The 14,474-nt window shown below is 38.2% G+C and overlaps 1 protein-coding gene across 1 annotated transcript; it reads right to left on the bottom strand.

Moving 5' to 3' along the window:
• Positions 1-12,150: 12,150 nt before the first annotated feature.
• LOC131781214 (achaete-scute homolog 5) lies at positions 12,151-13,408 on the bottom strand. Its single transcript, XM_059097864.2, has one exon. It carries the CDS (start codon positions 13,247-13,249, stop codon positions 12,842-12,844), a length of 408 nt encoding a protein of 135 aa, XP_058953847.2. The 5' UTR covers positions 13,250-13,408; the 3' UTR covers positions 12,151-12,841.
• Between the last annotated feature and the right edge of the window lie 1,066 nt (positions 13,409-14,474).

Raw genomic sequence — 14,474 nt, 5'->3', positions numbered from 1 at the left:
CTCTTCTAGTTTCGATAAGAAGGTAGATAACGTGGGAAAGTTTAAAAAAAAAACTGTGATGCTGCGGCGGTAGGGGATATCGCAAGAAATTTTTGTTTCATCAACTGAGGAGTTGATAATGTGAATTGGCCGCCATAGAGTGCTTTAGCTTTTTGTCAGAGCGAATAATGAAAGGCTAACGCTCGAAATGTAAGTTTCAGAAAACTTTTTATGGTGACCAATTTACATCATGAACTCAGTAGGTGAGAAGATGCTGCATTAGTCTATCCATAGTTAGTTGAGGGGACTGGTTGGGAAACCCGGCGAACTTCAAAGGAGGAACTCTTTGTTCTGATTTTCGAGTGATCACGTGTTCACGACCGTGCACACACACACACACAAAGCAAGATGGCGTATTGAGTAGCGTTATTCCGTTTGTAGAACAAAATTGTTTGATATTCGGGCGAAAGAAGAATTCGACGAACAGTTTCCACACAAAGGTTACTGGAGAGTAAAGGACTGTTTGATTATATGTGGAAAACTTGAAAAGGTGTGCAGTGCATGCGTGGAGTACCAAAAGTGTTCTGAAAAAGCGAAGAAGGCAAAAGACAAGCATCAGTTAACACCCGCTCATGTCAATGCTCCTATATCAAAGACTGATCCAGAGAGGATCAAACTGACTCTGCGACAGCAAAGGCTGCGATGTTATGAACTTGAAAGAGAGCTCAATGAAATGCGCAATGAATTACAGAAATCAAGCATTGAAGTAGACCATGAACTGAGCAATGACTTCGTTAAACTATTTGATTCAGCGGACAATGAAATAACTCCCTTTATGAATCTTTTCTGGCAACAGCAAAAGAAATTGTTTTCAAGTAGCTGCACTGGTGGTCTATCATATGCACTAAGGGAGTGGAATATGAGTACGTAGACACGCCGTAGGCAGACTGCGGTTCAAATATGCGCGACCGCGCGTGTCTCTTTTCCATTCCGAGTGAGACAAATGAAAAATTAAACGCCTACGTGCAGGTTGACCTATAGACAAAACGAAGCATAATGACGCGTTTCCTGTCTTCGACTTTCCCGTTATTAGATCAACAGCCATGTGGACTATGTACGTAGACAAATGTTCAAGATCCCGGGGGAGACTTCTTTATTCTTGCTGCCCTTCTTGACATCCGCTGTTCCCATTCCCTTGTCTACAAATTATCCAAAAACAAAGCAGAATCACGCTAGTCCAATGCTTCAACAAATCAGATCTTCGCCGATTTGCGTAAATGCAGCCGGACACCCAGTTTTTTCCCTCACGAAGCAAATTCAGCGTACACGTTGAATTTCACGAATCCTAAGCGTAACCGTGTACATGTACTTAGTTAAAATAAGTGACTGCAGCAAACGTGTGTCTCCTCACTGCGCCAGAATCGCCAAAGTAAAAGAAAGGGGTGACCTTACATACTGTACCAAAAATTTTCAGAAGTAGAAAAATTAAACTAGTTTCCTGGGAAGAGATTTCAAAGCCGAAAACTCAGCAGATCTGAGGTTGATCTCGTATCAGATGAATTTGGCTATATATCCGTCTTTCACCCGACTGAAATATCCCTTGGATATTTGTTTAATCGTGAATGAACGACAGGCGATAAATTTTCCAGTCGAAATGAGACTATTTCAGACGCTGACTTGTTAGTGTGTTAAGGTTGTATCATCAGTCTTCCGTAACTATTATAAGACACCACGTGACCACAAGTGACGGTACAGAAGACATAAAAAGACTGGAGAAGAGTTAGTGTTACTATCTTGAGCAGTTTGTTGTATTGCTGAAATCAATGCAATCCATAGTGTAAGTCACAAAATCGGAAAATTTCTACCGTTAAATGTTTTATTTTCCAAATAAATTCCGTCTTTGTTATGATTCCCGTGGCTCAATCGTCGTATTCTATTGATAACAGGATTATTCCACTGAGCTATGTACGCCTATTAACGTATCTAGACGCCTTTTTTCTTTAAGTTGTTTTTGCTTGCCGCGTGTCTTTTGAAAGGTTTCTGCTCACGTCTCATTAAATTTCTATTGTGTGTTTGATCAAGAAACTTCCTCCCATGCAACACCTGCTACCTTTAAAGGCATGAGATAATTGAATAATTCTTAAGGATATATATATATCAAAGTAAACAGTACAACTTTTTTTAATGAATCGAAACACAACGAAACTATCTTCGGGCGCATCATAAAAATTTAGTTATGCTGTAAGATTTTCATTGGATCGCTGCAATCTCTCCGACGAAAATTTTATTTCCATGAAGGGAATTTTTGAACGGGCGAAGATTAAGTATTTTTTTTAATTAACCAGTTCTCAATTTCAATGATGAAAAATTATTAAATCAATGTTAAATTTGAACATGACAAAATAAAACATTTAACACTCAGCTGGTCATAAAATGAGCAATTTTTTGGTTGGCCTCGTTAAATTTTTTGAACAAAAAGTGTTAAGAATTGATTTAGTCGAGTTAAAGTTCTTGTTCTTTATGTAAAAGAGGAAATTCTATGGGGAGGTAAGTACAGCATAAAGATTATTTGTATCCGGCACTTCACCTCAACTCGCATAAAGATACGATTTACACAACAATGAAAATAAATAATACATGAGAGCTGGTAAATAGGCTCTGAGTTGAGTTATTAGACAGTGATACGGGATTGGCTTTACAGAACTCCGTGAATGTGATTTTAAAAACATCCGCACCGACGACACTGAGGTGAATAGCGAGAATGGATATCAAAACCGAGCAAGAGTTTGACGTTTCTGAAGAAAGTATGTCTGAACTGTTGAAATTGTCAGTTGAATCGACGCGACGTGATTTAAAAACAACGAACATCCTACTGCTTAGCAGGAAGAGATCTCAACCAACGGAAGACGCGGACGGCGAACTTAGTATCAAGAAAAGATCAAAAAAGAAAACTTGCGTGAGCGCCGCTAGTTTAGCGTTTCAGATGGAACCTTCAGCGGTCGCGCGAAGAAACGAACGCGAAAGAAACAGGGTAAGAATGGTGAACGATGGCTTTTCTTGCCTTCGACAGCATATTCCTTATTTCCCCGACAAAAAGAAACTGTCCAAGGTAGAAACCCTGCGATGCGCAGTTGCTTATATCAAACATCTACAAGATCTAATAACCGAGCACGACTCCTCGTCTGCCGAATCCTTAGCGAACTCGGAAAACGAGTGTAAAAATATAACGACTTGGGTGACAGGGCAAACACGATGAAAAGATTTCGAGGTAAGTTGCATTTTCTGACAGCTTTTACCTAGTTATTACTACCAGAACTGCACGTGTTTTTAAAACGGGTGGCAAACGTTACCTGCTTCTGAAAAAAACGGGTTTAAAATATGGTGCTGCTGGCCGATCTTCCTTATGGCCAGGCAAAGCTCAATTTATGGACAGGGATGTGCGTTATAGCGCTTGAGAATTTTACTATTGCATGAAATAATTGTACAAGATTGTCTTAGTGTACCAGCCATTTAACACACGGGTGTAAGTTTTTAGGCTCTACATCATGCAAAACTTGGGCGTAAGAGAGAATGAAAATTTTATATCATCGATCTAAAAACAAATTGAGCATCATATCTACTGAATATGTTACTTTGTCACTCAGTTTGACTTTGAAATTGAATCTTTTCTCTATAACTAAGAAATTCTTTCGTACAGAGGTTTAAATAAACAACTAGTGAGAAAGAATCTAAAAAAACAAAATAATATTCGACAATTTCCTGAAATATATAAATTATGCAATTTTCTGATTTTTTTCTTGCTTTAATCTTTCATACAAAGCTCTGTTTTATCTTGTTTTGCTTTACCAATCCCACCATACGATATTGTTTCCATTTTCCCACAGGAACTGGGAAAACATCGCAAAGTGTTCTCAAGTTCATCAGTGTCATGCAACGCCTGCCTTGTTTAAGGCCACGAAACGTCTTAACAGCTATTAATACAACGTTGACATTAGTAAATATTTTGTAAAAATCTATGTAACCTATTTTTTTCTGTCATTCTCGATTTAACTGCCATCACCAGACAAGCAGGGTGAGTTCTGACACTTTCACTTCGTCTCCTTTATTTACTACCGTGGCTTAACAGCGGTTATTGTTTTGCTGTGAATAGCCTAAATAAATTTTCTTTTGAAGTGAGAACAAAGGCGACTTGGAAACAAAAGCTATGGAATTCTACTCAGATGTTTTAACGCGGTTATTGTTGGCGAGAGAAAAAAAAAGACCGAATAAAAGATTTTAAAAAGAGAGTGTTCTTTGGCTAAAACTTTTCGACTAAAAGAAGTTTTCGGCCAACAGTATGGATATTTAGCGTCTTTTTTTAGTGAATATTTATATCTGGCGGACGCTATTAGAAATTATCATTTTCTCTCTTACCCTGGGCAAGAGACAAATTTTTAGATTTAAAAAGAAGACTACTGAAAAATTGTCTTTTTTCTAAGTTATATTCCGATATTTATTAGAGGTGGAATACGGTATCCTTTGCAGAGATAAAATATAGCAATACGACCCTTTGAAGTTGATTGTACTGAATAAAGTGAAAAGAATGCCAGATTTATGACTTTTAAATATGACAGACATTAGTAAAGCGTTATTATCTCGTTTGGAAATAAGATGAATGGAGACAGGCCTCACAACATGGAAATTTCTCACCAGAAGAGATTGCCGGTAGCACGCGGGATTGCGTGTTCCAATAGTTCTTCTAAATTTAACTTTGTGGTTAGCTTGGGAATTTTCTCGCAGACTCTTTTTTTTTCTGGTCTGTCAAAAGAATTCCATTTCTTTGAAGTTGCATGCCTGATTAAAAATGTGCTTCAAATTCGTTTCGACGTTCGTGAACAGATTCTGTTGTTTCTTTATTGAAAGATCTTTTGAATAAATAATGTTTAGATCTACCACAAGCTTACGTTCGCAAGGGAAAGGAGCATGCAGTGACAAGTACAATTTTGCAATCTTTAAGATCCGTTCAAATGTTATCTGATAGAGAAAGTTACAAACCATTTGCATAAGAGAAAACATGCGACTCATTTGACTCTAAACGACAACTTCATAATCATACTAAAGAAACAAGAAAATAAAAACTGATCGAAATATTTAAACATTTTTCAGTGTTTTGGTTTCCTCTTAACTGGAGAGCTTTACAAACAGTTCATTCATGCCATGGCTGTTTCTGTGAGTGACAAATATTGAATAGCTAAGGTAACAAAAAAAACCCCGAGGCGAAATCAAATCGAAGTCGTCATGAAGCTCAGCGGGGGAAACATAACATCTTGGACAAAAAAAAACAAATCAAATAAACAATCAGTGTTATATCCGTATGTGACAAATAGTGTCAACCTTAAGGGCCAGCGACATATGATCTCCGCTCTATTTGCCTTAAGAGAGATTAACTTCAATTAACAAAGTCCCTTATGAGAGAGTGTCGTCAATTACTTTAATGGCGATTCTCCTTCTCTTAAAACATAACCAACCAATGATATCTTGAATTTCTTGATTAAAAGCAATTAAGATCAATTTAATTTCCTGAGTAAACGTGTTTCCCTTTTTCCGCATTTCCACTCTTTTGTTACCAGATTTTTTTTTGTCACTCAGTTGATGAGTAAATTGCACAATTTCTGAATGATCACTTCAAAATAAATTGGTTTTCGAAGGCTTTGGAATCTGAGGATATTTACTAGATCATCAGTTTTTTTTTCCGAACGCGCCTTTTCGATTCTAAGCATCTTGAAGATTTGTTGGACATTAAAAAGATAACCTACAACCCTCATAGTATATAAAGAGAATACACCCTTTTTTATTTATTTCTCAGTAATCGTTTTATTCAAACATGTGAAAAATACCATGTGTGTCTAATTCGCGGGTGTTCCTTTTCTTGCTCTAACTTATATGTCACATAATGGATACATGATAAACTCATCATTTTTTTTTCTGTTAAATTAAAATTAAGCTTCAAGGTAAATTTTGGCGCGATATTACCAAATTCATAATTTCACGAATTCAGTGAGCCGTTCACAAGATATCCAAAACTACTACTGAAAACGGATGCAAAATGCGAAGTTTTTGACATGTGAACGAATTTTTATTCCCTCCAGAATAAAACCATTTTCACCAGACAGGTCGTTCTCACTTGACCTCGGTTTGAAAGTGAGGATCTACTGCCTGCACTTTCGGAGCGAACTGAACGCCAGACATGCACGGCCGAGTTGAATACGACTCTTCAGTAGGAAACTAGGACGAGCACTATCATTGGTTTAGCTAACAGTGTGGAGCGAATTGTACTGAGAATAGCAAAAAGCGACAGTGAAAACGAAAATCTGTCTTAATAGCCAACAGTGAGTCTTGTTCATGCAGATGGTATTTACCATCTTCCTTACTTCTGTTTACACACATGACGCTCTAGACATTTCTCATCCAAACAGTATGCAGGACGTGTGTCACGTATGAACCTAGTAAAGTGAGATGGCCTCGCTCACCATAGGGAGTCTTTGTAACTCAGTGGTAGAGCGTCGGAGCGCGGAATCCGAATGTCTAACGTTCGATTCCTTATATGGACTCAGAAATTTCCTCGGTCCAACGCTCGTGATAAGACGAAAGTATTTTCCCCTGATTCAATTGATAATCCGATTTGGTTTTGAGATTTTAAGAAAACGCGTCTGTTATCGTTACGCCAGTATGGCATCAAAGCATAGCCTTAACTTGATATGAATATTTCATCTATATTATTCTTTGCGTATTCACTCTGGTATCACTTCACTTGTGGGGTTAAATTGTGATATTAAGTTAACTGTAGTGCTGTTGAATTTTTAGACTGGAGAGCAAATAACGATTGGGGTTAGCGAGCGGTTTAAACGGTGTGGCTCAGGGTGGTACAAGGACGCATTTGTTCCCCTCTCCCTTCGTTTCTTGTCTGACATAAAAAGTTGTAACATTCTAAAAATCATAAATTGTCAATTTTACGTGGGAGAGGGGTGGAAGGGGTGGTCACTTCCTGAAATGCTCCTAGCTTTTCGGGAGATGCTGATGCAATATCCTTATGCTCGCAACTCATGCGCACGGTCAACTCATCTCATCTCGGTCTGGTCTTGGGCATTTATATCAGACACATCTTATTTTTTGTAGCAGACTGCATGACAGTGCATTATCCTGATCTTTACATGTGCAATATTTTTCTAAGTGTTATGTGTGAAGAGAGATAAAAGTTGGTCAATTTTCCTGGTGCAGTAAGACCATGGATCACGATTCAGTTTAAGGTGGTTCATTCGCGTTAACATACCCCATGGATTTTAGCTTCCATCCCGTCCACAAACACATATTTGGAAATTCTACGGCAGAAGAAAAGCCTTTCTGAAAAATTTCCCATATTAACTGAACGCTTCCCTAATTCACCTGATTCTGGTCATGTGAAGATATTCTTTTCGATGTCTTATCCTCGTTTTAATATTTAACCATACCAGGGGTAAGTTTGTCTTTTGGTTCCATTGCATCATGGTACTCTGACTTCTTGTCTCCCTTGGGAGTAGGTTACAAGAGGCCTGGTGCCAAATATATGCCAAACTGGATAACAGAAAAGTAAAGCTGAGATAATCGACGTCTATTTAATGTCTATAGGATTGTGCTATAATAGCTGTTCAGTCCATCTTGTTTAGTTTTGTGAGGTTTTAACTCGCGATGAACATTGGCCTTTGCGAAAAAATCGCTTTCTAAAAAAAACAATCGTAGCTTTAGAACAAAGAGAAAAACCGACAAAACTGATTACCCACACACTTCCGAAATTTTATAGGGAACATCTGACTCTGTAAGCATGGAAAAAGATGAAGTATCGACGGGGTAATTCGGTAGAAAGTATTTGTCACTGAAACGAAACGAAACATATTGCTTCTGTGGATGAGCAGAACATTGACCTATGAATGTGGCTTGAATTTGGTCCACTCAAACTTCTACCAGTAATGGAAAACATTTCGAACTTGAATTTTCTCTGCGAAAGTGCGTGCTCTAAAAGTCATCGTATAACATTTTAGAATTCTAATTACTTTTTATGGATTTTCTCCAAGGATTATTTGGAAGCCTATGATGGTTCAAACTGGTCGCAAAATTAAACTTTTAAATTCTTTCCTCTTCTTTAAGTACTACCAACTGAGAAAAACAAAAGCGTGGCAGTTTCAAGGATTATCCTTATTATCCTTTACGCACTTCAACTCGTAAACCGCGCTTAAATGATACACAAACGATTTCACTTCTCCCAGCTCTCAGCCCTTGGCACATTATCTTGATCATGACCCGTGGATGAGATAACAAGAGACGAATTGTATTGCGCCTGTGAAGATCAATATACTTCACACATCGTCTCATCTTCAAGTCGAAACATATTCTTGCATATAAATTCAAGTACCGGTCCTTGCATAGTGGTAATAGCATGCTACATGGCAAATGAATGTAGCACCTTCCTACTGCAGAAAGAAATCACGACAGCAATTTGATTGAAAGCATTTCTTCAGAAAATCTGCATATCGAAACTTAGATATAAAGACCAGTCCTTCGCTCTGTGATAAAAGCACAGATCTGCTTTCTTACACAAAACGTTGAAAAGCATAATACGAGCTCCTAAATCTAACAAACGCGTCTTAAACGTTTTTTTCGCCAAATTAAGACTTTGACTTGCTGATCAGCTTCAGTTTCATAAACTGACATCTCCCTGTTGGAGAGAAATGCCTAAAGAAATTATATGCGTATCGAAAGCCCGGCCAGTGTTAGTCAATTATTCCTGTTCTGAATATTCCTCCATTTTCCTTTTCAAAAGTTTTTACTAAAAGATGGATCCCTTGATGCCTTTGTCACCTTGCGCCTCCTTCAACTCCGGAGTTAAAACTGGGTTCGATATACAGGATTTAGAAATACCATATAACTGGAACAAGTGAAGCGTTTTCGGGAAAAGTGGGTTAACACTGAGCTTGAAGATGTACTAACAAATTTTTTTTAAGCCATTGTCAAAAATTCATCGTCAGTTGTCCCTGAAATTGGCTCCACCTGGTCCAGATGATGGTATACAAAAGAAGTCTGAATTTAAAAATAGCATAGAAAAACCAGATATATACCATACCATTTTCCTATCTTTGGCTGATGATGTCACCCGGGGGGCTGGGCAACAGAAGTTTGCAGCGGCGGAGTTTCTTACCCGTTCTTACAAGTCATCTCATCACTTAGCGACGGAAATCTATTGGCACGAATTCTCCTTTGGTTACAATTGTTTGTCTCTTTAAACTGCGCTTTGTTTACTGATCTTAGTCAGGTAAAGTAAATTGATTGTCCTCGTTGATTGTGCAAATCATGTACCATGACTGGCTGTCCTGTCAAATTAATAAACAAGAAGCAAATGACTGCTGTCGATGAACATGAGTTCACTTTGTTTTCCTAGACTTAAGAAGTTGAAAATAAAAAGGAAACATCACTCAAACCTTAACCTTTGCCTTGCAAAACGGAAGATTTTTAAGATATTTTTAGATACTTCAGAAGGCAGGATTTTAATCTATCGTCCTCGTGGTTGACAAATAAGGCCTAGAGGTACCAGTTGAAGGGTTTTTTTTTATCCTTGTTACCACAATGAAAGGCAGAGGCATACTTCGAATCTTGGTTGCTTTCATGAATTGTAAACACCTTTTAAGCCAGGTTTTGTTTCAAGAACTGAAAGGCTCCGGCCTGTACAAAGGGAGAGCGCCAAATGGTAAAAAAATATATATTTTTGAAAAATTCATTTTTAGCGGACAAACATTCTGGTGATTTGCAAAAGAGCTTACTATCGAAATATGAGGGTAATCGGCTCCAAGTGTTCGCGTGACGTTTTGCATTTTTTGAAGCACGTGGAAAACACCCACATAAATCTGTAGATCGCATAATAGAGAAGGAGTCGGCCACAGGAGGAACCCGGAAATTTCGTATGACAAACCCAGCTAGCTGGTGTTTATCGATGTTTCACGTGTGATTGCTCGAGATACAAACAGCCAAATTGAGTTTACTCTTTCCACAGGGTATCGGCTATGCTATGTTTGTCGAATTTATTCAAGCCCTTTGTCTGTTACAAAATTCGGGACAAAAGAGTTAAAATAGCCGGTTTAAAATTCTTTAGCAAAATCTCCGACCCACGCTTTGCAAGTAATGATTGGTAGCGCGGAAAATGGAGTTCAATTAGTGAACAATGGCTTGATATTGCGAAACCCAATCCTCTGTTGCAGTAATAAAAATCGACTGAAGTTTTCATCACAAGGTTTAAAAGTGTGTCTTCCATTTGAAGCAGAGTGAATAGGGCAGTTTTTTCCTTAGACAGTCTCAGCACGATGTTTACCTTTCTTACTGTGTGTGAAAAGTTTTTGGTTTTGTCGGCAAAAGAGCAGGTTTTCGTTGCTAGGCATACACTATGCACCTTTGAAATGTTGTGAAAACGGAATTCACAAGAACAACGACCTAGTTAAACTGTCAAGTGAGTTTATACAATGCGGCTTATTGTTTTCTTTTAGAACACAAAAGAACGACGAAATGATAAGACACGTTTTTTTGAGCTTGACTAAACTAGCCCCGGTATAAATGTAGAAGAGCGAAACGAGATAACCGAAGTCAACGAAGGAAAATACTTAAGATTGGAAATTTTATCTTCAAATGTCTTCGTTCAAGGTTTATTAATGTTGCATTTCGATTTAATTTAACCAAAAATACAGTTTATCCATCAGTCCTACAGTTACCTTAATTCCACGTGGCCTTTTAAGGCTGCTTTATGAAGACTGACACCTACTTTTATAACTTTTGTTCCGTTTTATAAGTTTGTTTTACTTCAGACAGCAAGCATAAAAATGAGGCTTTCGAGTCAGAAGATCTTCCAGAAGTTGCTTAATTTAACTGTAATATTGGTACGCTATTGTGTTGATCGGAATAAACAGGAGAAATTAGCAACCGTCTTTCTTTTTATAAAGGTTATTTCATAGCGAAGTAATTGTGCTTCTCGGGAAGCCGTTAAGCTGCGGGATTTAGAAAAGTTGATACAAAATTTTACGTGGCGAGCGAATCACAAATAACGCTTCCGTGCTTTTCTCCTAAACAGCATTGTTGCAAATATTCTTAAGTATAATTTCAGTCCTTCTCTCCGCTGTGGATAATTGATCCCATTTGCATAACAACTCGTCGGAAATTAAAGAGATCGTTGCTTTGACCAATTAACGAAAAACACTTACTAAATTGTGGAGACGAGCTTAAGCGGAAATTTTGACCACGGGAGCGAACCGCATGAAGCACAAAACAAACTTGTCCCATATAATTATCTTTTAATCTGGAAAAACAAATCAGAAAAAATAAACGATTGTCTATCCTTATGGGAGGCTAATTTGGTTTGTAAACGCTATCAAAATTCACAAAACTTCCTCAGATGTTTAATTCTTTTGCTAGGCTACTCATCAAATTGTAGTCGAACCAGGAATTTAGGTTAATCCACCGTAAAGAAAGACTTCTTTTTCCGGTTTTGTAAGCTATCAAGAATTAGCATTAGACAAGGAAAATTATCCCTGACAAAACTGACCATGTACCTAAGCAAGTAAGAGCAAAAACCACAAGCAAGACTCATTCTTTGACGTGATGTGTCTTTTGTTCCGTGTTCCGAGCGATGATATCAAAGTAAAAGAACGCACTTTGTTCACGCTCAATTATAGCGAACAAAAGCGACTTACATGCAGGATAGACAATTGTGACCTGGGTGTTCGTAGACGTTCTTTGCTATGTTATGGAAAATGAGAGGAATTACGTAGTGCTCCATAATAAATTCATCATGAGAAAAAGCAGGAATTGAAATTGGAGCTTTCACAACGCTGCATCAAAGTTATAAAACCTAAGTTCGATTTGTTAGAACAGCTGTACTTTACCACAAAGAGAGCTGCTTGTCATGCGCAGTAAAGTCGGTTTAACCATTTCGGTAAATTACTGAATTGTACTAGTCTTTTTTGAAAACAAAGAGAAACGTTTGTATCCAAAAACGTTCTCTTTCATCTTGGCGCACAACCCGTGAAACAGTAGAAAAGGCGACAACTCGTTAGGCTTTCTATTAATAAAACTATGGGACGTTTTGTGTCTCGTAGGACATTTATTCGTTTTTCTCATGCTTGATGGTATCAACTGTAAAGTACGCAAAAATATCGGGCTTTATTTCTCATTTACATTTCTTGCCACAATTATTGTTACTCTTTCTTACGCGCAAGCTTTCGAATGTTACAAAAGTTTATTATTTGAATAATAAACCATTAAAAGCTGCTGATCGCGAATAGATTAAAGCCAATAAATCTAAACAAGGCGTTAAGGCGAAAAGTGTATTTTAATGGTACTGTTGTGAAGATAACCTTCATACACAACGTCTCGAAGCATATTAAAATGAGCTGAAGAATGCATTTCGGAGAAACTTTTGTCCGCTAAATACACTTTTCCACTAAATTATGCAAATTCGCAATGTTATACAGGGCTATTTACAGTCATTTAAAATTTTCCTGTTCATCTATTAACTCCGTGTTTCTATGTTTTCCTCGTTTTCTCAAAGCAGAAACTTAACATTAAAAACGTACTCTAACTCTGATTTATTAACAAAATGGAAGGACCATCACAAGCGAGAAAAACGGTCTCTCTCTTGCCTGAATTAATGGAATAATTCTTCTGTTTAATTTAAAGTCATATGCGCTAATTTCAATTTCGGTGACTCACACACAGAATTCAGAGAGACATGATTGTGCGTAGAGATTGTCTTGTTCCAAGCTTCACAGCGGAACATTACATCACACAAAAAGACACCGATTAAGTGTTCTTTTTACCTCTCTTCCTCTATAGATACCTGTCTTTTCTCCTCTGTGTCTGCAGTGTTCTTATCCTGTTTCTCATCTTTGCCGACATCCAGTAAGCTTTCCAAGTGTTTAATGTACCTGATAGCAGCCCGTAGCGTCTCTACCTTTGACATTCGTTTATCTGTGGGTTCGTCGGGTAGATGTTCACGAAGACGCGCGTACCCCTCATTGACGTGTCGTACGCGAATGCGTTCTCTTTCGTTCCTTTTGCGAATAAAGGCCGGTTCGAGGTTGTAGTCGTATAACGGGTGAGGTATCGGCATTGTCATTGGTGGACCGTAATATGGTGGCAGTTGACCGAGTGGTGCATTTTCACTCGGAATTCCCAGCTGATAGCAGGTTGGCATTGAAAAGGCAAAATCAGGATACTCCATTCTGAATTGACTGAGGAAATCGCAAATCTCTTCTTGAATTGAACAGAAGGGCTTGCTCTCGAAGAGAACGGATAGAAAACTCTGTGTTGACGAACGAACCGCGAGACACAGATCGGAGGTGAAAGCCTTGTTGTTGACGAAATGTATCAATGTTGTATCTTCGAGAGCAAAAGTTAAACTAAAATGAGGTTTTGAGCGCAGTTTAATAAGACTCCACCTGCTGAGCCAGCCAATCAGATGCAGCGTTTGTTTTGACAAACAATTAATTGGATTATCACAACTTTCGATCTGGGAAAATAAAGGCTAAAATAAAACCGCGTGTGCTACCGTGCTAGAATTACACACCTTAAATAGAGTAACAGAAGTGGAGAACAAGTAAATTTAACGTGGGAGATTAAAACATGGGAATGTATGGATGCACAGTGTTATGCTAATTTCTTGTACACTTTAACACCTTGAGGCAAGCCTACAGTAACTCAGACGTACAGACACGTCAGTTTCCTATAGAAACCGTAACTCTCAAGAAGGGCCTAATTGAGCTTCGGTATGCTATAAAGAGTCCAGTTTTGTCAAAACACGAAGCTATGTCTCGAGCTAAATCGTGAGTGCACTGTAACTGTTTTTCATCACGATGTTAGGTTAATATCAGAAGCTCAAACCCCCCTCATACAGACAGGGTAGGGATCTGTGAAAGAAACTCCACAACACGCGGATTTTATTCAGCCAGTTATTCACTAGCAGACCCCTGAGGTGACTGTGTCAAAGGCAGATTCTAAATTGCAGTGAACGAACTCTCTGACACACACAGTTGAACTGTCTTGGAGGCTCATACAAAGCAAATAGTCACTCCACAGAGGATACCCTCAGAGCAAGCATTTTCAATCACAGTCGAAAACAGACTTTTCAAGTAATAAAAGATCTAGTATTGGACTCATCCAAGCAATAAGGGTTCCATGTTTTTTTGCGCTTTAATAAGATGAGCAGAACAATGAAATGTAGTCGTGGTGTAGCGTCCTACAACATGTAATGCGAGCGATTTGTAAGTTTAGTAAATTCACCTTTGAAATGGTCAACTCTATTAAACAATACAGCGTGCTTTCGCGTGTTGGATCTGAAAACATGATTCTTAGCTTGAAGTAATCAAGGCATGTCTCACAGGCTCCAAAATGACGTCATTTTAACAGTCTGCCTATAGAGGGCTTTTTTAACACATGCTTCAGACATT

This window comes from Pocillopora verrucosa, chromosome 1 (genome assembly GCF_036669915.1).
Source record: "Pocillopora verrucosa isolate sample1 chromosome 1, ASM3666991v2, whole genome shotgun sequence".
Classification (NCBI taxonomy): domain Eukaryota; kingdom Metazoa; phylum Cnidaria; class Anthozoa; order Scleractinia; family Pocilloporidae; genus Pocillopora; species Pocillopora verrucosa.
Note: the sequence above shows the minus strand (reverse complement) of the source record. Positions and strands in the feature narration are given on the sequence as shown.